The sequence below is a fragment of the Quercus lobata genome, chromosome 5, assembly GCF_001633185.2.
Source record: "Quercus lobata isolate SW786 chromosome 5, ValleyOak3.0 Primary Assembly, whole genome shotgun sequence".
NCBI lineage: Eukaryota > Viridiplantae > Streptophyta > Magnoliopsida > Fagales > Fagaceae > Quercus > Quercus lobata.
In genome coordinates this window covers 79,481,119-79,504,217 of record NC_044908.1, presented here as the reverse complement: position 1 = coordinate 79,504,217, position 23,099 = coordinate 79,481,119, and the positions used below count along the sequence as shown (strand labels likewise).

The 23,099-nt window shown below is 34.7% G+C and overlaps 1 protein-coding gene across 1 annotated transcript; it reads left to right on the top strand.

Annotated features, from left to right (window-relative positions):
* Positions 1–10,360: 10,360 nt before the first annotated feature.
* LOC115991235 (G-type lectin S-receptor-like serine/threonine-protein kinase At1g11330) lies at positions 10,361–23,066 on the top strand. The gene is made up of 3 exons (XM_031114966.1): positions 10,361–11,392; positions 22,679–22,786; positions 22,861–23,066. The coding sequence occupies exons 1-3, from the start codon at positions 10,552–10,554 to the stop codon at positions 23,064–23,066; spliced, it is 1,155 nt and encodes a 384-aa protein (XP_030970826.1). The 5' UTR covers positions 10,361–10,551.
* The last annotated feature ends 33 nt before the right edge of the window (positions 23,067–23,099 follow it).

The window sequence follows — 23,099 nt, the reverse complement described above, 5'->3', positions numbered from 1 at the left end:
TTAGTCATTATCGAAGGTATAGAGTTGATCCACCACAGCCACAGGCAGTCGATTTTGAAATAAAAACAAAAGCACATTACTTGCATAGAGCGTCCTGGCTTCCTAGTATGTGTGGGAAAAGTCTTCAAAAAGTTACTGCAATAAGTGAGTAAAGGCTCCAATAAGAATATTTTCCTTTTAATTTCATTGTAAATAATATTCATCCTGCGTAGCCAAAAAGTACACCAAATTTATTATGGGTTCAATTAGTTTTAACATATTTTGGTCTTTGTTTTATCTCTTTTCTGGAGAAAGAACACATTTCGTCTTTTTAGATAGGAATGAGGTTGTGTGAACTCACCAATTTGTAAAATGTTTTACCAAAAATTTGACAAAGGATTTTCTAGTCAACTTGAAAAGATTTTACAATGAAACAAATATTAAAAAAAATACAAAAAATATTATCTTGAAAGGATTTTACAAGCAAATAAAGTGAGGGTTCCTTTCAACCAAATGGCATCTCCCTTGGTGATGTTTTTTTAAACGGATTGGATCCACCATGGGCTTGAGCCATGAATTGGGCCACCTTTATGAGTTGTTTTAGGTACCCAATTGGTCTCCTCCTCCTCAAGGACATTTACACTCTGGACCTTTTGTTGTCATATTAATTTAACCGCAATAGGCCACACTTGCTTGCAATGAAGTTTGTGGCACTGATGGCCCCTCCTCCTAAAGGACGTTTACACTCTGGGCCTTTATTTAGTAGCTTATGGTTTCTATAAATTATAAATTACATAATTCAATGAGTTTGTGTACAAGTATATGTATATGTATATGTTGATGTTAAAGTTTATGTTTGTTTCTGGGCGCGCATGTGTGTCTATATATATATATATAGAGAGAGAGAGAGAGAGAGAGAATGTGTTTATGGTTTCCACCTTTAACACTGCCTTTCTTTCAAACTAAAAGTAGAAAGACCACACATATGACAATCACCTCGAGAATGTTGTGCCTTTTTTGGAGCCATATTTTGTTTGTAGAAACTACTAATTGATTGTTTAAGCAAACCTAAGAAGCTAAGAAGTAGAATTTATTCTTGCACCTAGATGTCCATAGTCATGGGATTGTTGTGTATGGCACTAGTCATTAGAACGACTCAATTTTTGCACAACTATCTTCCTGATAATAGTCCTTAGATTCAACTCAACAAATTTTTTTTTTTTCTCAATCTTGTTTAACTGTCAAATCAAGTAATTTCATTAAAATAAAACTTTCATCCATTTGTCTTTCAAATTATTTTGAAAATATTTGACTCCATAAAATATACTTTCATCCATTGCAGACCTTTTTGCTAAACAAAATAATGATCTTCCAAACAAATATACCATTAATAGTTATATTAATAAGTTAGTGATAAAAATAGGGCAAATAAGAAATAGAATTTTAAATCAAAGATAAAAATACAAAAAAAAATTATTTAAAAATTACTATTCAAATATCATTAAATTTTTCTTCTTAAATTTTTTATATAAATATTTAAAATTTATTTATTAAAACACATATGAACTTATATAGTTGTTTTTCTCTAATAAATGATTAAATTGCTTATTTAGTATGTGAGTTTGTGTTTATGCTTATGTTAATGTTTATGTTAATGTTCGCTTGTGAGAATATGTATACCCTTTTGACACTGGCCTTTATTTTAAAATAGAAACACACTTACCACTCACATGACAATCACATTGAGAATGTTGGACAACAAAAGTACTTTCCAAATGCATTGAAGAGACGCATAGCTAAGTAATAGTTCCAAAATAGTCCCTAAAGAGAAAATTCCAGCAATTACATTCAACTATATTAGTTTTACAATATGAATTTAAAATACATTATATCCTAAATCACATTCTAAGTGATATTAACTAAGGAATTAATTCCAAAAAAAAAAACACTAAAAGCTCATTTGGTACACTGTAATGGTTATTACAATGTAATAGGAATCAGGATAACAAGAAATGGAAGAAGCTGTAGTGGAATAAGTAATCCTACTCACTGGTTTGGTTACAATAACTTAGTAAGATGATGGGATGACATCATCTATAGTTAAATTTTCTAAAGTACCCTTTCTAGAAAATTATATATTCACCCTTCTTTTTGTTTAAATTGTATAGCATTCATCATTATAATTAGACAAACTGATTAATATTTTCATAAATATTTAAAATGTATGTAAAAAAAATTGGTAACATATTGTACAGGTTAAAAAGTTAATATGGATACTAGCTTGGACGGAGGTAGATTTGGGCATTGGGGGGCAATGGCCCCCCCTAATTTTTTTTTAAAAATGTTAATATATATAGCTACTAATTTTAGAAATTTTGTTTTATAAAATTACACTTTGTCCCCATTAATAATATCAATAATTCTTTTAAAAGTAATGATATAGTCATAAACTCTTGTACAACATTTTTACAAACTGTTGAGGTAGTAAATTCTTATTGGTTTACTTCTAGACCTATCACTTACATCACTTTTTTACTTACCAATAACCACTCACCACATCAACAATTTGTAAGAAAAAATTGTAACTCTAGCATTTTTTTTCTTTCTAAAGGCCATAAAAAAATTTATAGGTACAAGCCCAAAAAAAAAATTAGCTCAACAACAAAAATTACTTATAGTAAAGCTAAAAAAAATTAAGTTCAATCAGTTAATTTTACCCAAAACAAATAACCCAACCTTTTAAAAAATTTTAAATAAAAAAATTTTATCCTTACCCAGCAACAATGCAAACACCAAAAGCACAAAAAAATAATAAATAAAAAAGAGAAAATCTCTTAGCAATTAGTTAAGTAGTAGAGTTGGATGTTAGAACTGCCGCACATAACCAACATCAAAGCCGCCCCCTAAGTCTTGGCTCCGTTCCTGCATACTAGTGTATAGTATATGAATATAAATATAAGGAACAATTTTTCTTTTAAAAGAAAATCCAAATCAAATTGTAAAAATGAAATACATGACATCTAGCATGCAAGTGACGTCTTTTCAATAATGTCCACTGTCATTTTACTGTGCCATCTTTGGGAAAAAAAAAAAAAACCTACAAAGAGTAGAAAACAATGGAGGAAGAACAAAATTGATTAAAAAGGAATTTAAGGCTGAAGTACAAGGTAGAGGACAAGGTAAACGGTATTGCAAATCTGCACAACCAATACACATGAATTTATAATGTCTTTTGTTGACCCTTTAATAGTGTAATAGTCGCCAAAAGCTTTGTAATTCAGTGTTATAACTGTTCAAAACCTCCTTTGTTGTTGTAGTTAGTGAATTATTAAAAAAATATATATTTATGCATAGTGACCTCATTTGTTGTACCATATTCGTATCCAATGAAAAATCTGCTATATGAAGAAAGCAGATTTAGAGAACTTTATACCACTGGCGTTTTTTACTTTTGAAAGTTCAAATAGTGTAAAAATATCCTTGAATGTTTAGACCCTCCAAATTACAACTTAACCAATTCAAGCATTATATCAAACAACTAGTGTGCGGAAAATTAACATAACCTATAATATGGAATTGAAAAAACTATCTAAGCCAAATTAAAATTACAACCCACAGCAGATAATAAAAGGCAAAGATAAAAGGGAAGGAAGATGCAAATACAAAGACAACACGCGATGTGTTATCGAAGAGGAAACTGAATCCCTCGGCGTAAAACCTCTTCGCCGCCCTCCAAGCGGTAAACAATCCACTAGAAAATGTAGTTGGGATACATGGACAGCAATAGACCCTCCAAGCCTAATCTACCCAGTGCACCTAAGCCCTCCAAGCTTCTTGCTCCAACGAGGTTGCGTCGAACCTTTTTCTTTTCTAGCTTCCCAGATTCCGCTACTAGACCATAGCATCAACCAATGAAGATTGGTTCCTTCCTAACTGCTTCCCAGAATACCAAACAGCCCTCTCACAGTAATGGATATGGTGAGAACAAGGTTTTGGTAAAAAGCCTCTCAAGGGTTTGGCAATGGAGAGGAAAAGAGTTGAGGAATTTGAAGAAACACTTATGTAAAGATTGTAGATAAATCAATCTTGTTTTACTCTAGGGTTTCTCTCTCAAAATTCTCTCTGGAAGCTCTCTTTCTTTTGTGGGTATAAGGGTTATATATACTAGGGTGAGAGAGGAATGTGAAACGTCAGGTTTTTCAAAACAGGGCTGGCTCGCGGCTTGGCCTCGCGACTTAACTGAGTCGCGAGATCCAGTCGCGAGATAACTGTATGGCCGGTTGTCCTGTTTTGTCCTGTAGTGCTCCTGCTAGCATAACTGTTCACCTTCTGGCATGCTTGGCACGTGTGCTGCGTCTGGCGGCTTGCAACCACAAGTCACCCGCGAGACCAAGCCGCGAGTCTCTGTTTTCTTGCACACTCTTGAGCAAACTTCACTCTATCTCACTCACTACCCTTACAACAAGCCCACCTAAATACAAGGTTACTAAATGTTGAAATACAAGCAAATTTGGCACGAAATAAAGCCAATTAGATGGTTGAATAAATTCAACATTACAACTTTTAATTTATTTATTTATAACTTTCCTTCCCTAGTGTTTTGGTGGACAAAGAAGCATAATATTTGCAGTAATTACCGTACATTGTAAAAGGACTTGTAAAGCTAAGTCAGAATAATTCAAAAAATCTCTTTCAATCACACAAACACAAACAGACAAAAAGTAAAATCACAAATATCTCCAACACAAACACTCGAGCGATAAAAAAGAGTAAGAAATGTGAATTAAAGAATGGCGAAATTAAGTAGCTATAGAATACCTTAGGACCCATGCTGACTTTCACAGCATCAAGGCTCAGAGAGAGAGGGTGAGACCATTATGTGTTCAGTGTTCAGTCCATTCGGTCTTGCTCAGTCCTTTATTTTTGAATAAAATGGCGACGTTTCTTATCAGGCCTCTCGTGCTGTCATTAAAACACAGACGTGTCCACGTGATAATACTGATACAAACGATGACGTTTTATAAAAGCCTTTTATGTATTTTTTTGATAGGAAGCCTTTTATGTATTGCACACCAAATGGTGTTGTCTCCTAATGTAACTATTAAATTCCAAAGTTAGTTACAGTAGCCCGTGAACCACAACCTCCATGTAATGCTCTTGTCTGTGTTTTATTAAAATCACTGCTATATAAATAAATTAAATTAAAAATTAGGCTAAACTTAAAAAAATATAAAAATAAAATAAAAAACTGAGTCTTTGACAATATGCTCTTGATTAATTCCCTAGTTTAATTTCTATGGCGAAATATAATTGAAGATAAATTATGATTCAAAAGTTTTCACCTAAACACCTTTTTTATGCGGATTAATTAACAATGATTTGATTAGATCAATTTGGTGATCACAATATTAATCAAATTTACCACAGCTACAATATAAACGAAATCTAGAGATTGAAGCAATATAACGCAAGAACACACATAATTAATAATGTAGTGAGAAACCAACTTCAAAGGAAAAAAACACTTTGATGATACATCTACCTCAATAAAGTAATCCACCATATGAATAGAAGTTGTAAAAATTAGTTCAAATTCATGACCCTAGACTATACTCGTTAGTTAAACTTATTGACGTGACATATAATCGCTTCACACTAGCTTTAAACCTTTTGAAATCTTCTGTATGAAATTATGAATACCGTCTTGCAAACTGCATATCTATGATCACAATTAGACCTTGTTGCCGATTCCAAGGACCACCTTGAAGATTTGTGCTTCGCATCAACATACTGGGATTATAGATTCTGTGCCTTCAGCTCTTGTTTACCAAAAGACCAACTTCGTTCTTGAATAAAGATTTATGAGACATAAGTTGATCAAAACTAGGTTTAGGTTTTCTCTCATTGGCACATGAAAATAGTCTCTAAAACTCTTTTCGAAGTTGTGTGATAATAAACCTTTCATATATTTTCATGTAGGGCACAAAAAACAAGGCAATAGCATACTCAATTAAAATACATCAGATTTTGGTTTAATAATTTTGATCAATCTAGTAGTGCTCATAAATCTCATGATAAGTACCCAAAGATTCATAGTGAACTTCGTCATAAATCTCATGATAAGTACCCAAAGATTCATAGTGAACTTCAATAGGAGCTTCTCTTGAAGCAATAACGCGTTGATCTAGTTGCCACTGGAGCCATAAATTACTATCTAAATTGATTCTTTTCTTATAGTAAGCTCCAATTGCATCATAGCAAATACAAAAAAAAATGGGTTCTTTTTCTTTCGTATACTTATAGCTATTGGCATCCATGAAAAAAATTATGATTTATTTATCTCTTTACATATAATGGGTTTTTCTAGACTGATACATGATTTTCTTTTAGTCTTTTTTGGGTCAAGTCTCACTATCGAATATCTATTGAAAATCATCTTTCAATTGAAAGAGCATTGATCAAATGGCTACTAAAATCACAAATTACTCTTGAACAACTATCTTCTTTTGGGTTGCATCTTAAGCCTTTTGAACCTGGACTTTGACACATATTATAAAATCTATAAAAGATATTACAAAATCATGGAATTTGCCAACTTAAATCCGATCACACACATTATGGTACACCCTTCCTTAGGCCAAAGGCTTATAAGGTAAGGGTGGGAGGCATCTCTTCCTGATGTGGGATTGAGCAAATTCGTGCGGGTGGGACGTAGGTCGATCCTTGCCCATCTCAAAGTGAACAATACCTGATTGGGGGCCGAGACGAAAGTCCTCCCACACTAACAATTTCCCCATTTGGCAATTTTGTGACAAAACTAAAAAACCACAAATTGAACCAAGACTAACTGACTTATAAGACTAAAAACTAAATAGAAAACCTATTTTTCAAGAAAACATGAACAAACACATTAAACGCAATGCACCATGCAAAAAGCATAATAGGTTATATCATTAATTGCTAAAAATGACAGGCTTATAAATCCTTTATCAGATAGCAAGATAATATAGTGATGGTTACAAAAATTCAAAGGTACATAATTAAAAGCTAATAAGTCCCCCCAAACATCAGTAGTGGAAGAAGCACGATAAGGGGAAGGACCAGGATCGTCTTCGTCAAAAAGGGTAGCTGCAGAAAAAATAAAGTTTAAGAAAGTTTTTTTAAAACTAAAAGAATAATTTCAAAATTTTATATTCTTTTTAATGATTCACAAAATGTTATAAATAACTTTTATTAAAAAATGAATATTTTCATTAACTTGCCTTTTGAGTTTCTGAAAAAAATTGTATTGTTTTCATTTTGGTACGACAAAATTTATATTTATGATTATTCCTATATTGCATTTATGATGTCTTCAAAATATATATATATATATATATATATATTGCATTTATGATTGTTCCTATAATAAATAAAAATATGATTACAAAATACATTACTCCTTATTAAATTAGTTTACATTGTTAAAAAAGTTAATAAAAACACTATAAAAATAATTATCATGCACAACGCGCGGGTTTGCGGCTAGTAGTAATAATAATAATAATTTATTTATAAATTACTATAATAAATATATATTGATAAGCACTAATATATATATATATATATATATATATATATGTTAGGTTAAGGAATAATGTTGAAACTAAATGTATATTCTCAAAAAGAATATATCCTTAACCTAACATTAATGTATCTTTGTTTCTGAAAAAAAAAAAAAAAAAAAAAAAAAAATTAAAGTATCTCTCTTTTTCTTTAAAGTTAGAGAATAATAGTCACTATCCTGTGCAATGCATGAAAAATCTATTAAATTTGAAATTTAAAAAAAAAAAAAAAATATATATATATATATATATATACATTGTTTACTACATGTAGCAATTATTCAAGATACTATTCAATCATAAAAAATAGCAATAAAATGAATAACAATATACTATACTATCCAACAGACATTGCAATCTTAAATGAACAACATGTAATAAATTGAAAAACAATTTTTTTTTTAATTCTCCATAATTGCAGATAGTGGTGCAAGTTCTGCATTACAGTTTCTGCATAGTTAGAGGAAAACCGATGTACTTTGATGAAGCCAACATAAATCCTATCCGAATAAAAAGTTATATGGGGGGAGGGCTGGCTTTGCAAATTGTAGTGCCTTCACTTGTAGTGGGTCTAAGTGTGTGTTTGGGTAGGAATGAAAAATAAAAATTATTTTATTATTTAGTTTATTTTTGTTACTATTTATGAGCTTTATTATACTTTTTAGCATTATTTATGAGTTTCATTATATTATTGTAACTAACTTTTATATTTATCTACAATACTTTAAGTAATAATTTTTTAGTTTTTAACAAAATAAACAGTATTCTTTTTTTTCTTTTTTTTGAAACAAATAAACAGTATTTAAACGCACTAAAAGATGAGCAAGAATTCCACTTCAACTTGCCTCTTTTATCAGACCATCCACGTGGTTAAAGACCATTCACTTCTTTAGTTCCTTATCTGATGCATTTTGACGAAGCCAACATAAATCCTATCCGAATAAATATTTATACGTGTGTGTGTGGGATGGGGGAGGGCTGGCTTTGCAAATTGCAGTGCCTTTACTTGTAGTGGGTCTAAAAGATGAGCAAGAATTCCACTTCAACACGCCTATTTTATCAGACCATTCAACACGCCTCTTTTATCAAACCATCCATGTGGTTAAAGAACATTCACTTCTTTGTGGTTCCTTATCTCTTAATCTGACCCTTCCTCCTCCTCTACACCTTATTAACTCAATCCTGAAACTAACCATGGCGTACACTTTACTGATCATGGGATGTAAGACGCTAGCTCTTGACTTTCTTTTCTTCACTTCACACACCTCACCTCACTTCACCTCTACATATTTATATATGGGTTACCCTCACTTCACTTTTCACCTCACCTCACCTCATCTCACCTCTACATAAATGATAATTTCCTAAGGAAAAACACTCCCACACAAGTTGGCCTGAACAAGTAGTCATGGGATTTCTTAGCAAGAGAAGCTTGTTGTCTGTCTTTTGTTGCTATTGTTTAAACTTAGGCGTTGCATTAGACACCATTAGTTCTTCTCAATCCATCAAAGATCCCGATTTCATAGTCTCCCGTGGGAGTTCTTTCAGAATGGGATTCTTCAGCCCTGTAAATTCTACCGACCGCTACCTTGGCATATGGTACAATAAGATTTTGGTAGTCACTTATTTCAGTGTCGTTTAGGTAGCTAACAGAGACAGACCCCTTAAGGATTTTTCTGGGGTTCTTACTTGATAAGGGTAAAATTGTGAATGTGAATATTCATGAATATAGTATCATGAAACGACGTTCAAAATAGACTCGTCGGCCTCACTTGTCATAAATGGCAGTCGAACAACTTTAGGACGTCTACAGCTTTAGGAAGACGGGGTTAACTTGTCATAAATGGAAAGCTGACACTACTAAGCTGAAGGGAGTAGTGTCAGCTGATGACCCCGACGAGGGGGTAGGCGAAGCTGACGACCTCGACGAGGGAGTAGGCGAAGCTGACGACCCTGACGAAGGGATAGGCGAAGCTGACGACCCTGACGACCCTAACAAGGGAGTAGGCGAAGCTGACGACCCTAACGAGGCTGACGACCCCGACGAGGGAGTAGGCGAAGCTAACGACCCCAACGAGGGAGTAGGCGAAGCTGACGACCCTGACGAGGCTGACGACCTCGATGAGGGAGTAGGCGAAGCGGACGACCCCGACGAGGGGGTAGGCGAAGCTGACGACCCTGACGAGGCTGACGACCCTAACAAGGGAGTAGGCGAAGCTAACGACCCTAACGAGGCTGACGACCCCGATGAGGGAGTAGGCGAAGCTGACGACCCCGATGAGGGAGTAGGCGAAGCTGACGACCCCGACAAGGGAGTAGGCGAAGCTAACGACCCTAACGAGGCTGACGACCCCGACGAGGGGGTAGGCAAAGCTGACGACCCTGACGTGGCCTTGCTTGGTCTCCACGTTTGCATATATAAAGAAATATCTTGCGCCCCACGCTTGGTGTTAAATAAAAAGACTTCTACAAGGAAATGATCTCGCAAAATACGTCTAAAGAGACTCCTATAAGGAAAAGACTTCTAATCCAATAAGGAGAGGTCAACCCTCTACCACTATAAAAACCCCAATACCCTCACCAACCAAGGTATGCATAATTTACCCTCTCTAACACTTTAGAGTTGTGAGAAGTTCTAACTTGACCTTCAGAGGGTATTGGCCGGCACCACACCGGTGCTCTCTGCGAGGTCTTCTCTTTTTGTGTTGTGCAAGCGTTGTTTCGAGCACGTGAGTGCCGTGTAGCTCACTGACGATTTTTCGGCATCATCATTACTATATATGAGGATGGAAATCTTGTGGTACTAAATGGACAGACAGAGATTCTGTGGTCATCAAATGTTTCAAACTCTGTACCAAATTCAAGTGCCACTTTGTTGGATTCTAGAAACCTTGTTTTGCAAGTTGACACAACAGAAGCAACAGTATGGGAGAGTTTTCAGCATCCTTGTGATACATTCTTGCCAAAGATGAAACTTACTTCTAATTTAAGGACAAATCAGAAAGTACAACTGACATCATGGAAAAGCCCTTCTGATCCATCCACTGGAAGATTCTCGGCAGGCGTTAATCTACAAAACATTCCCCAAGGTTTCGTTTGGAAAGACGGCCATCCATATTGGCGGCCTGGTCCATGGAATGGTCAGTTCTTTACTGGAGCACAGAACTGGGTTCTAGATTATCATAGTGGAGTTACTATAGTATATGATAAAGAAGAGACCGTTTATGCAACCTTCGCTTATGCGAACGTGTTAGAATTGTCAAAACATTTCTTGGATTCACAAGGAAATATAATGCAGATAGATTGGGATGATGAGAAGGAGGATTGGGAGGTTGTTGGGTTCGCTCCGGCAAATGAATGTGATGTTTATGGCACCTGTGGTGCATTTGGAAGCTGTTATGCGCTGAGTTCACCAATCTACAGTTGTTTGAAAGGGTTTGAGCCAAAGATTGTTGAGGAATGGCATAGAGGTAATTGGGTGAGTGGATGTGTGAGGAGGACACCATTGCAGTGTGAAAGGGTTAACAATAGAAGTGAGGGAGGAGGAAAAGCAGATGGGTTTTTGAAATTGGAGATGGTCAAAGTGCCAGACTTTGCAGAGTGGTCATATCGAACTAAAGATGATTGTCAAAAGCAATGCTTGGAGAACTGTTCTTGTGTAGCTTATGCATATGATACTGGCATTGGTTGTATGTCATGGGGTGGAAACCTAATTGACCTGCAAAAATTCTCCATTGGTGGAATTGAGCTACAGAAATCCTCGACTGGTGGGTTGGATATATATATTCGTTTGTCTTATTTGGAATTTGGTAAGTTCATTTTTTCTCTCCCAGTTTTGTATACTCTTATGCTTATGATCATCCATTAGACTAGAGAGAAACTTGACTTAACACAACCCCCTTCCCCCCTCTTTTTATTTTTCTAAGTAACACATTGGTCAGATGTTTAGGCCTTATAAATTGACAAAACATAAAATCCAACAAGTTTCACGGTCTTTTTTTGTCAAAGAGCATAATTTAAGGAAATATTTAGGAGAAACATATTTAGCCAAACTTATTTAATTATGTAGTACTTTTTTCGAACTCGAGTTTGGAACTCAAGTTTCAAGTAGAGACGAACCTAGGTGGGGCCCAAAGGAGCCATGGCCCCCAGTCAAATTTTTTTTTTTTAATTTTTAATTTTATTTTTATAGTTATTATATATTTTATTTTTGTAGTTGGGTCTCCTTCTAAAACCTTAAGCCCTCTTTCTTCTCAATAAGTCTAACAAGTCTCACCCAAACAGCAACTATCCAACCCAAAAACTTAACAAAAATAATAAAAACATTCACAATAGTGATTGTATTTTAGCAACAAAAAAAAAAAAAAAAAAAAACTATTTTACCACTAAAGAACCAAAAAATCATGTGTTATTGAAGAAGTTAAAGATAAATTTTTTGCAACTATAGTAAAAATAAAATACAATATTTTATTAAATTATATCTCTTCCTTCAATTAAAAAAAAAAAACTCAAATTCTCTCCCTTACTTTATTATTTCAAGGAGTTGTTTATATTATTTTAAATGAAGTGATAAAAAAAATAGAATATTTGATATTAGATGTATTGTAAAGTGAGGTAATAAAATAGATAAAGTAGTTTTATGAGGTGCTATAAGCTAAAAATTTTAGCATCACCACTTTGAATGCTCTAACTTCAACAAAATAAAATAAAAACTCCTAGCCAGCCTAATATTAAAAAATACATTATTATTATTATTATTATTATTTTTAATATTTTTGTCTTTGTTGGTAAATGATTGCATCTAGATGTATTTAGAAACAATGATTTTTTTTTTTTTTTTTTATACCATATGGATGCTTATTTGGAGGTTTTTTTTTTTTTTTTTTTTTTTTTTTTTTACTTTGGTCCCCGCTAGCATAAAATCTTGGGTCTGTCCCTGGTTCCAAGTTGTTGGAGGCCTAGTATCAAAGCGAGGTCAAGGTTTTCACTCCCTACTACACATGTGTAGGTGTTGGAGGTGGGACAGTTGGCGGAGGCCCAGTGGGCCAATTCCAACATCCTACTAGAGGCAGAGGCCAAGTTGGGCTAAGTCTCAGTCAACCTGTTAGCGCTAGGCTACCACCCTTTAAGGGAATAAATTTGTGCCCTTACCGTTAGATATGGCTTTTAGTGTAGTGAGTAAGCACTTGGTTCTAACACAAGTGAAACGGAAGTTTACCAAACTTGAATTCCAAGCATTATATGTTACTTAAGCTTGGAACTTGAGTTTCACTTGGAACTCGAGTTTGACAAAATCAAGTTACAAAAAAGTGCTACATAACTAAATAAATTTGGCCGGATGTGTTTTTGCTAATTTTTTCAAAAATTATGCTATTTGGCAAAATTAGCCCAAGTTTCACACATTAGATTAAACTAGTTGCAACTTCACGCATCAATTGCTTCAAGTATTGTTTTTTTTTTTTTTTTTTTAAAGACTTCTACAAGTATTTTTTTTAATCTTTTTATCTTTATAAATATATCATTATATTATTTTTTTGGTGTGTTTGATTAATATTTTTTAAGGTGTTTCACATTCTTCTAACTTCTATTATAATGCGTTATATTAGCCTAATATACAACTAAAATTTGTAATTTTTAAATTTATTATTCAAATTTGTCATCTTTTAAAGATTATGAAGATAATCATGATAATTAAAACCCATCACAAAATTGCAATGTTATCTTAATCAAAATTAAAATGAAACCAAAGGAATAAAAGATAGACTTTACAATAATTTTTTACTCAAACAATTGGTAGACAAATTTAAATTCATAGCTATGTAGATTGTATTTTGATATAAACTCAAATTCCTCTTTCCAAAAAAAAACTAAGCATTAACTCATGATAGGCCAAGAATGTATTGACCCCTTTGATAAATTAAATCAATTAATTAGCCAAACGAATTTATTAGATTCAATTACATACAATAAGTGTGGTAGCACAAACAAATTATCTACTAAAGTTAAATGCGGTTATAAGTAAAATGAATCATAGTACCTTATACCAACCTACAGTTAAACCCTTATCCCAATATCTAATTGGACTTGTAATGTAGTAAAAATCTCTCCTTTCAATGCATAGCTCCAAGTACATGACTAACCAATCGATACACGGATCCCAATACGTGACTAATACACCAACTTGAGAAAGATGTTGGCTGCAAAGTTTTTCAGTTCATCCATACGATGAAGATCAAGAAAATCCTTGGTCAAGTTGCAGCACCTTAGACGGCCCTTAAAATAACCTTTATATATGTCTAGGGTTGTAAGAAAAAAAACCCTACACAAATAACTTAGATATGCGTGAAAACAGATCTGGAAATCTGAATTTCGTAATTCTCGATAGATAGGCATGGTTTTAAAAATGGACCGGACCTTAATCCGGTACGGTTATTAATTAAAACCAAAAATCAAAGAAAAATCGGACAAATAGTACAAACCACTAGTTCAACCAACATAACCGAAAACCGGTACGGTTAAACCGGTTTTAGCACTTCTTCATAAATACTTTAGCTATTGTGTTTTTTAACCCAAAAATAAAAAGAGAGATCTTGTTTCAGATTTAAGAAGAGAGGTTTTGATTTTAAAAATGCTCTCTCAAGTATGAAGTGGTGAAGCCTAAAACACCCACAATAGTGACCCAAAAACATTAGATTTACTTTACTTACCTTTTGCTCTAAAGAAAAGAAAAAAAAAAAAAAAAAAAAAAAAAAAAAAAAAAAAAAAAAAAAAAAGAAAAAAAAAAAAAGAAAAAATTGAGGTTTTTTTTTTTTTTTTTTTTGGGTGTAGTAATCTTAAAGGTTATTGGTCCAAGGCCTTGGGTTCAAACTGCTGCAATGGCGCTTGTGAGAACCACAGGTGCTATTGTCACTGCTGCTGCTGCTATATCCATGGCGGTGCTTTCCTACTTGTTCAGCTCCAAAAAACCCAACTTGGCCCTCTTAAAGAGGCTTTTTTTTTTTTTTTCTTCTGCTGCTTTTTAATGATCTGTTGCTTTAGATAAGTAGATTTTTTTTTTTTTTTCTGTTGCTTCATTTTTAATGATCTGCACATGCTCATATTCATGAGAGAGAGAGAGAGAGAGAGTATTGAAGAGAGATATGAAAAGCAAGAAGTGAGATGGGAAAATGTAAAAAAGTATTGTTGAAACTTGAACCAAACGTGTGGCAGTGGTTGTATAGATTTCAAAATGTGTGGTTGTTGGGATATTAAGTATTAACATGTAGAATGTGTAGAGGGAAAAAAAATATCAAGTGGGCAATGATATTACTACCCATTAGTGCACTTAATTTTTGTTATTTGAAAGGTTAAAAAATAACTAAAATATTTAATAGTGGGTTGTGGGTTCTTGTATATGCTTTTTTGTTTTTGTTTTGATTGAATTGTGTTGAGTGGTGCCTAAAAGTTGGTAAGCTAAAGTTTAATGTTTACTATTATTTAATTTTTTAGTTAAAATGACCAGGTATAAAATTATTTACTTATTTATTTTTATAATTATTAATTTTATAATATTAATTAAATTATTTATGACGTCTGGTCGAACCTCGGTTCAACTAGAAAACCGGTAATCAGTCCTTTTTCTGGTTCTTTCACTGTACCGATTTTTAAAACCATGTAGATAGGTTATCTGTCGAGTTGCTGTCAAGCTTTAAAATATAGCACTTCTTCACTTGTTTCTTGAACAGATTTGCATGGCTTCAATACTAAACTTGACCTCTTGTTCCTTGAAGTATTAAACACATCCTAGATCTACCCAATTACAGATAGAGTACGTTTTGTCAAAGGATTAGTCAATTCTACATGACATATGTTCTAACAAGTTCCACATATGTCCTAACAATCTCCCCCTTTGGCAATCCATGACAAAACCACAACAAACAAATGAAGTATAAAAGAAGTCATAAATCACTAAACTCATAATCATTTGTTAAATACAATAAAATCTAATCCTAACACAAACTCTTGAAAAATTTTGCAAGAAAAGAATTCATGGCATGATAGATTTTGATAACCTGTCTTTCTGAAACACTTTAAACAAAACTCATCAAGGCATCTTAGTGTGAAACAGAAATAGAAGATTGCATACATAAGATTCATGTGTATAAAGAGAAAAAAGAAACAACATGTGGAGAGATAGGTGAAAAATGATAACAACATCATATATATATATATATATATATATATATATATATAAGAGAAAAAGAAATACAATGTTTGCTATCACTAAGTGGTCACAATATCGATGTACAAAAAGATAATGTATCCAAAAAGAAAAGAAAGACAAGATACATAAATCTTCACTACATCTCTCAAAAGATATATACACTCTCCCTAACAAAAATGACACTCTCCCTAAGTACATGACTACTCTCAACCCAAAACCACTCCCTCTTTTTGTCACGAATGACAAAGGGTAAGTCATTGAGAACCAGTCATCTCGTCATCGCTGGAAGAGTTAGCATCCTCATCCTCATCCTCATCCTCATCATCAGTGCCATCCTCGCCAAAAGCCTCGGGTGAAGGAGAAGGAGAAGGTATGAAGCCACCCATTTGAGCCTGCCATCGAGCAATACAGCCAACATGAGTGTTCACCTGATACAACTCATCACTAAGAGTGTCAAGGTGAGCATCCATATGCTCAAGCTGAGCTATGATGGCCTTAAGAGTCACACCACCACCACTCCAAGAAGAAGGAGCAAAGGTGGATGGAATGAAGGAGGCTAGAGGAGTCGCCGTCTCAGTCTGTGACCGCTTCGGTCGAAGCTGGGTCTCGCTCCTACAAACAGACGCCGCGCTTAAAGCACCCATGAAGGAAAAGTGAACGGGCTTCGGATAGGAGACAGAGGAATGGCGAATGATCCTCGTGATAGTAGAAAGAAAGATAAGCTTATCATGGGTCGCCATATCCTTATAGACATCTATATGGGAGAGAATGAAGTGAGAGGGAAAGTTTATAGTAAGGTCCTCAATGAGGGAAAGTAAAAGGCGAGCACGAGGCTCGGTAATGGAGTTATAGTGAGACAAGGGATAGAGAACAAATGTCATCACCATATTAAACAACCTCGGACCTTTTGTAAAGCCCGAGCATGAGGTTTTTTACGATCACCCTATGAAGAAGGTGTCTCACAAAAGAGAGACAGAATTTCGTCTTTGGACACAGTCCTCGGACGTGGACATCCGAGGTAATTAGGATGCGATGCCCTCGGAACATGTAGCACTTCGGAGATAAGCTCCGGAGTAACTACTATACGTATACCTCGTACATGAGTAATAAAGCAAGGCACAAAAGAATCAAAATCGTGCATATTGGAGTAGAACTCCTCTATGATCACGGAGGGACAACTCATGAGTATCTTACATAAAGATTCCCGTCCCTGACTGTGTATGACAGTTGGTAGAGTAGTATTGGAAAAGTCCAATAGAATCATGTGGTGTTCCGAATGAATGACACATTTAGAGAAGTTCTCCGAAAAGTCCTGACGGGCCTTCTCATCACGGAACCAAACATGAAGAGGAGTAGGATCAAAAAATGATGCCCCGGAATGAAGAGGGTTCCGGGATGGAGTGGATTTGTGCTTGGGTGCCATGCGCAGACTGTCTAAGAGTGAGAAATAGAAAAGCACCATCAACAGAGAGTACCAAAAAAAAGGAAAAGGTACGTATGCATGAAATGTCCATGAGCAGGTGACTTGCAAAAAAAAATTGCATCATGAGTTCAACCCAATCCAATCCTATCCACACACAAGTTCCAACATACAAACACTCATCTATAATGCATGAAACATTGTGAAAATGCAAATGTAATGCAATGCACGAGCATATAACATCATAAACACAACACCCAACCCAAAAATTTCACAAAATACTCAACAATTTTCAAAAACCCAAAAAAAAAAAAAATCAAGAAAACCCAAAACCTAGGTCTAAATGCGTGAAATGCATGAAGAATGAAGGATTAAGGGAGCATACCAGAGGAGAAATGCTCAAACAAGGTTCAAATCCAAGAGGGTAGGAGGTTTTGAGTGAGAAGAAGGTGTTTGGGAGGTGAAAAAACAGTTTTTGTCGAGAGAGAACGAGAGAAATGAAGTCTGATTTCACGTTGAATCTATTTAAGGAAAACGCGTCTCGATGGATTGAGGATCTATCGAGATTCTGTCGAGCACTAATTCTCGACAGATAAATCTGTCGAGGTGCTGTCGAGAATCTGTTGATGGCAGAATTAACTCGATGGATCGAACAGCTGTCAAGAAGCTATCGGCCGAATAGAAACTTTCTCGATGGATCGAGAATCTATTGACAAATTCTAAATAGCTCGATGGATCGAAAATGAGATAGAATCTGTCAAGAAAAGAAGTCCAAGGGTCTTGATAGATAGCTATTTGTCGAGAAGCTGTCAGGCTTGATACAAAGCAGTTTTTCAGAGAGAGGAAAAACACAAAGAGATGAATGCAACCAAGCAAGCTACTCAACATAGATCCAAACAACATATTAATCTTCAAACACATCTCTCAACAAGAAAAAATGTAAAGCATTCATGATCCAAAACACACACACATACTAAACAAGTTTAACCAATTTTATATTTCAAAAACAAGTTAAGACAGTTTAGTGAGCATATATTAACACATGTATCTCTTGTGATGGCCAAATCACATTGTACCTGCACATGTATCAAAAGTAGTAAAGAATTTGCGTGTTGTGTGTGAAAACATCACAATATTGCATAAGTGTCTCATGTTATGATGATTTAAGATATGAGAAAATCAATTTAACTCACACACAATCATAATTGTTTGATGAGGACTATCATCTTCGAGGTAAATCTTATAACTCCCACATCTCCTAGAAACACGCTTGCAACCATATTTAAAAGTATTTTGATTATTTTTGCTTTTAGTTTTCTTTGCATATTTTTTTCTTTTGAGCATATCATGCATGGACATATAAGAGAGAAAAAAGAAATACCCAATTATGTTAAGTTTTAAACATCACAATTTTGCTATACCAAAGCACATAGATGTTATTCATGATTAGCGGACTTTAGTGGTAAGATGGTTATTTACGTCTTTCTCTTAGGATTTTCTAGTCTTTCCCATCAAAAAGAGTGATATGAGTGTTAAGTACAAGAGATTACTTAATCTTACTCATTACAAACATGAGCCATAAAGCTCACTTGCTTAGTTGTGCATTGAGATGCTCATCTAAGCTACAAACGATATAAAGTTTAGAAAACTTTGTTTCAATGGCCATCCAAGGTACAAAAGTAAAAATGTACACAAAACACACACTGTTTTTGTATTTTTTTATTTTTCAATTTTTACTTTTATTTTTATGAAAAACAAAATAAAGCAAAAACTAAAAACAAACAAACAAAAACATGTTAAACAAAGCATAGCATAAAACTACACTAACTCAAACACTAGAAAGCAAAACACACAAGTAATGCAACATCACAAAGAGGGAGAGAGACAAAAGTGACTAAATCACTTTGAGCCTTTTTCCTTCCACACCTTGGAAGAACCTTTCTGTTTGACGAATCCTTGATTCGATGATGAGGGGGAAGAATTGAAACCGTTCAAGTTCGAAAGGAACATAAGGGCCTTAAGATCTCCAAGAGTAGCAAAAGAGGATGGAAACTGATTCTGGTTTCTAGACGAGATCATGCTATTGCTCTATTGAGTGGCTAGCCACTTGTAGCAATTTGGACGAGTATACCCTGAAGCTCCACAATGATGATAAATATGCTGCTTCTTCTGTTTAGACTTTTGGTTATTTCCCTTCTTAGTCCTAGGGTTTCTAGTCTCTCTCTGTTCAAGTTTTGGAGGTGCTCCTAAGATAGATTTTCCTTTGTCTATATTCTCATTAGCTAAAACAGTTTTAACATCATTGTTGTCAGAATTAACATTATTAGTAGGTGAGACAAACACAGCAGTACTAGAAGAAACAAAATTAGGAGAAGAGAAATCATACCCTAAACCTGTTCTATCATAAGCAAATTTCTAAAAGCTAAGCATCTCATCAAGCTTTGCACTGGAAGTCCTCTCCAATTGAGCTCTAACCTGTGACAATTCTACTTCGAGCTTCTTGGTTCTTTTAGCAAGGAAGTTGTTCTCAAATCCGAGTGCTCCAATGGTTTGATTAGCTTCATCAAATTTTGTGAAGAGCTCTTCTCGATCAAGTTCCACTTCACTTAGCTTCTTGGTGGCCAGCCTATACAATTTCTCATGCTTTTCGGAGACCTTGTACAACTTTGCATAGATTGTATGGATGTCATCCTGTTCATCCATTTTCTCAAATTTAGACTCCACTAAGTCCTCTTCTTCATCTACCTCTTCAACAATCCCCTCAGTAGAATTCATTGTGGTAGTGAAGGCATTTAAGATTCCCTCATCATCACTATTATCTGACTCAGTGTCAGGTTCGATGTCACTTAAGGTAGCAACAAGGGCTTTGCTTTTCCTAATGATCTTGAGATAAGTTGGACATTCTTGTTTCATATGTCCAAAACCTTGACATCCAAAGCACTTTGGTCTGGAGGGAATAGTGTACTAACCGCCTTCCTTAGCATCCTTCTTTCCTCTGTCTTGGTTCTTGAACTGAGACGAACTGGACTACTTACAGTCTTTATCAAATCCTTTAGCATTAGCATTCTTCATGAACTTTTTGAACTGCCTTGTGATATAGGATTTCATCTTAGAATTTTTATCATCAGAAGACTCATCAATATCACTACTTTTGACCTTCAATGCCATACTTTTGCTCTTGCTTGATTTCCCGATCCTGGTCAAACCCAATTCATAGGTTTGCAAGTTGCCAACTAGCTCTGTCAAAGGAATTTGGACAATGTCCTTTGATTCCTCAATGGCGGTGATCTTGGCATGGAATCTCTCCGAAAGAGATCTAAGCACCTTTATTACAATCTTGGGTTCTGGAATGGTTTCCCTAAGATTAAATGTAGAGTTCACTATGTCCTTCAGCTTGGCATAGAACTCATCAAATGACTTACCTTGCTCCATCTTAATTTCTTCAAAGCTCGTGGTAAGCCTTTGAAACTTTGAATCCTTGATAGCCTTAGTCCCTTCATAGGTTGTCTGGAAGATAGTCCATGCTTCCTTTGCAGTTTCAGTAGAGGATATCTTCTTGAATTCCTCATTTGTGACCGCACTGAATAACGCGTTCAATGCTCTACTGTTGAAGTTCATCGCTTTAATCTTGGCATCATCCCAATCTACCGGCGCTTCCTTTGACTTCCACAGCTTGCCACACCTTCTTATCTAAGGACTGCAAGAAAACTCTCATGTGTACTTTCCAGTATGCATAGTTAGTGCCATAAAATAAAAGAAGTATAATGAGAGATTGTCCTCTATCCATGGCAAACAGGGGTCAATGGATCACATAGTAAAGATTAACCCTAATCAAAGTGTGCCCGCTCTGATACCACTTGATAGGCCAAGAATGTATTGACCCCTTTGGTAAATTAAATCAATTAATTAGCCAAGTGAATTAATTAGATTTAATTACATGTAATAGGCATGGTAGCACAAACAAATCACCAACTAAAGTTAAATGCAGCGGAAAATAAATTTGACATAGGTGATTTGATTACGAATGGGGAAAACCACCGAAGCAAAACCCCACCGGATGAATTTAAGGTCATCACTCCCGAGAATCCACTATTATCAAAACAAGCAGTTACAAGTAAAAGGAATTCCAATATCTTATATCAACCTACAGTTGAACCCTTACCCTAATACCCAATTGGACTTGTAATGTAGTGATAATCTCTCCTTTCAATGCACAGCTCCAAGTATGTGACTAACCAATCAATGCACGGATCCCGGTATGTGATTAACATACTAACTTGAAAAAGATGTTGGCTGCAAAGTTCTTCAGTTCATCCACACAATGAAGATCAAGGAGCTCTTTGGTTACAAAACTCTTAGCGCACAAACGCAGTAGCTTCTACAATGAAAGATGAACTAGAGCAAATTGTCTTCGGTCACAATTTGAGTGAATAATCATTTTGCATTAAGTTGCAGCACCTTAGATGGCTCTTAAAATAATCCTTATATATGTCTAGGGTTGTGAGAAAAGAAACCCTACACAAATAACTTGGATATGCATGAAAAATAGATCTAGAAATCTGAATTTCGTAATTCTTGATAAATAGGTTATCTGTCGAGCTGCTGTCAAGCATCGGGCTGAAGTTCCCTTCTAAACCTCGATAGATACAATCTATCAAGCTGCTGTCAAGCTTTAAAATACAACATTTCTTCACTAGTTTCTTGAACAGATTTGCATGGTTTCAATACTAAACTTGAACTCTTGTTCCTTGAAGTATTAAACACATCTTAGATCTACCCAATAATAAGTAAAGTGTGTTTTGTTAAAGGATTAGCCAATTCTTCATGACATATGTTCTAACAAGTTCCACATATGTGCTAACAACTCAAATCAAAATCCAACCAAAGCTATAAAAGGGAGAAAGAAGACTTATGGATGGGGAAAGAAAAAAAAAAACCAGCAGCCTAAATTAGAGCAATAAGAAAGAACAAAAATCTACCGAGAGAGAGTACTCACATTTTTGGTGTGAGAAAAATATAAATTGAATGAGGGAAATGATATCAAATTTATACAAAATAAGATGGAGAGAAGAAAAGTCAAAATATAAGAAAGAAGAAATGATGAAGGATGTGTAATGGTAAGTAAAGAGTAGTAGGGAGATAAAGAAGCAAAATGGGAGAGGAAAAGTTGGAAGAAGTTTAACAATAGTGGTGGACTAACAGGGAGAAGAAAAGTTTTTGTTTTTGTTTTGTTTTGTTTTTTAAATAATAGGGAGACGAAAAGTTTAAAAAGAGAAAGAAGATGTTGAAAATAAGTGGATGATATGGTACAATGATAGAGTAGTAGAATTTATTGCATACATTAACATTTTTATATTTTTTTGATATGATGTGACTCAACAAAAGCTTAGCATTAGCTTTAACTCTTAGATATTATATAGATTTATTTTCAAAAATTTGACAGAATTAGTTGAAACTTGTTCTAATACACAGAAAACGAGAGAAATTTGAAAGTAATCATCACAATTACAGTGATTATTGGAGCAATGGCTATTCCCAGCACCGCATACTTCTTATGGAGATGGATGACCAAAAAAAGAGGTAATATGCCCTATCATTAGCAATGGGAACTAGAAATTGCTAGATGCATAGCTTACTATTAAAATTTGCCATAGCAAGGGAAAATAAAAGCAGGGAGAGTTTACCATCCAAAAACCTGAACGATGTTAAACTCCACGAGCTACCAACTTTTAGTTTGGAAGAATTGGCAACTGCAACAAACAACTTTCATGTAGCTAATATGCTTGGCCCTGGTGTGACAGAAAGGACAGAGTTGGATGCATTCGGACTTTTGGAGACTCAGACAGAACCTAATCGTTGATTACTTGCATGTCTGGTTTACAAACTAAATGTG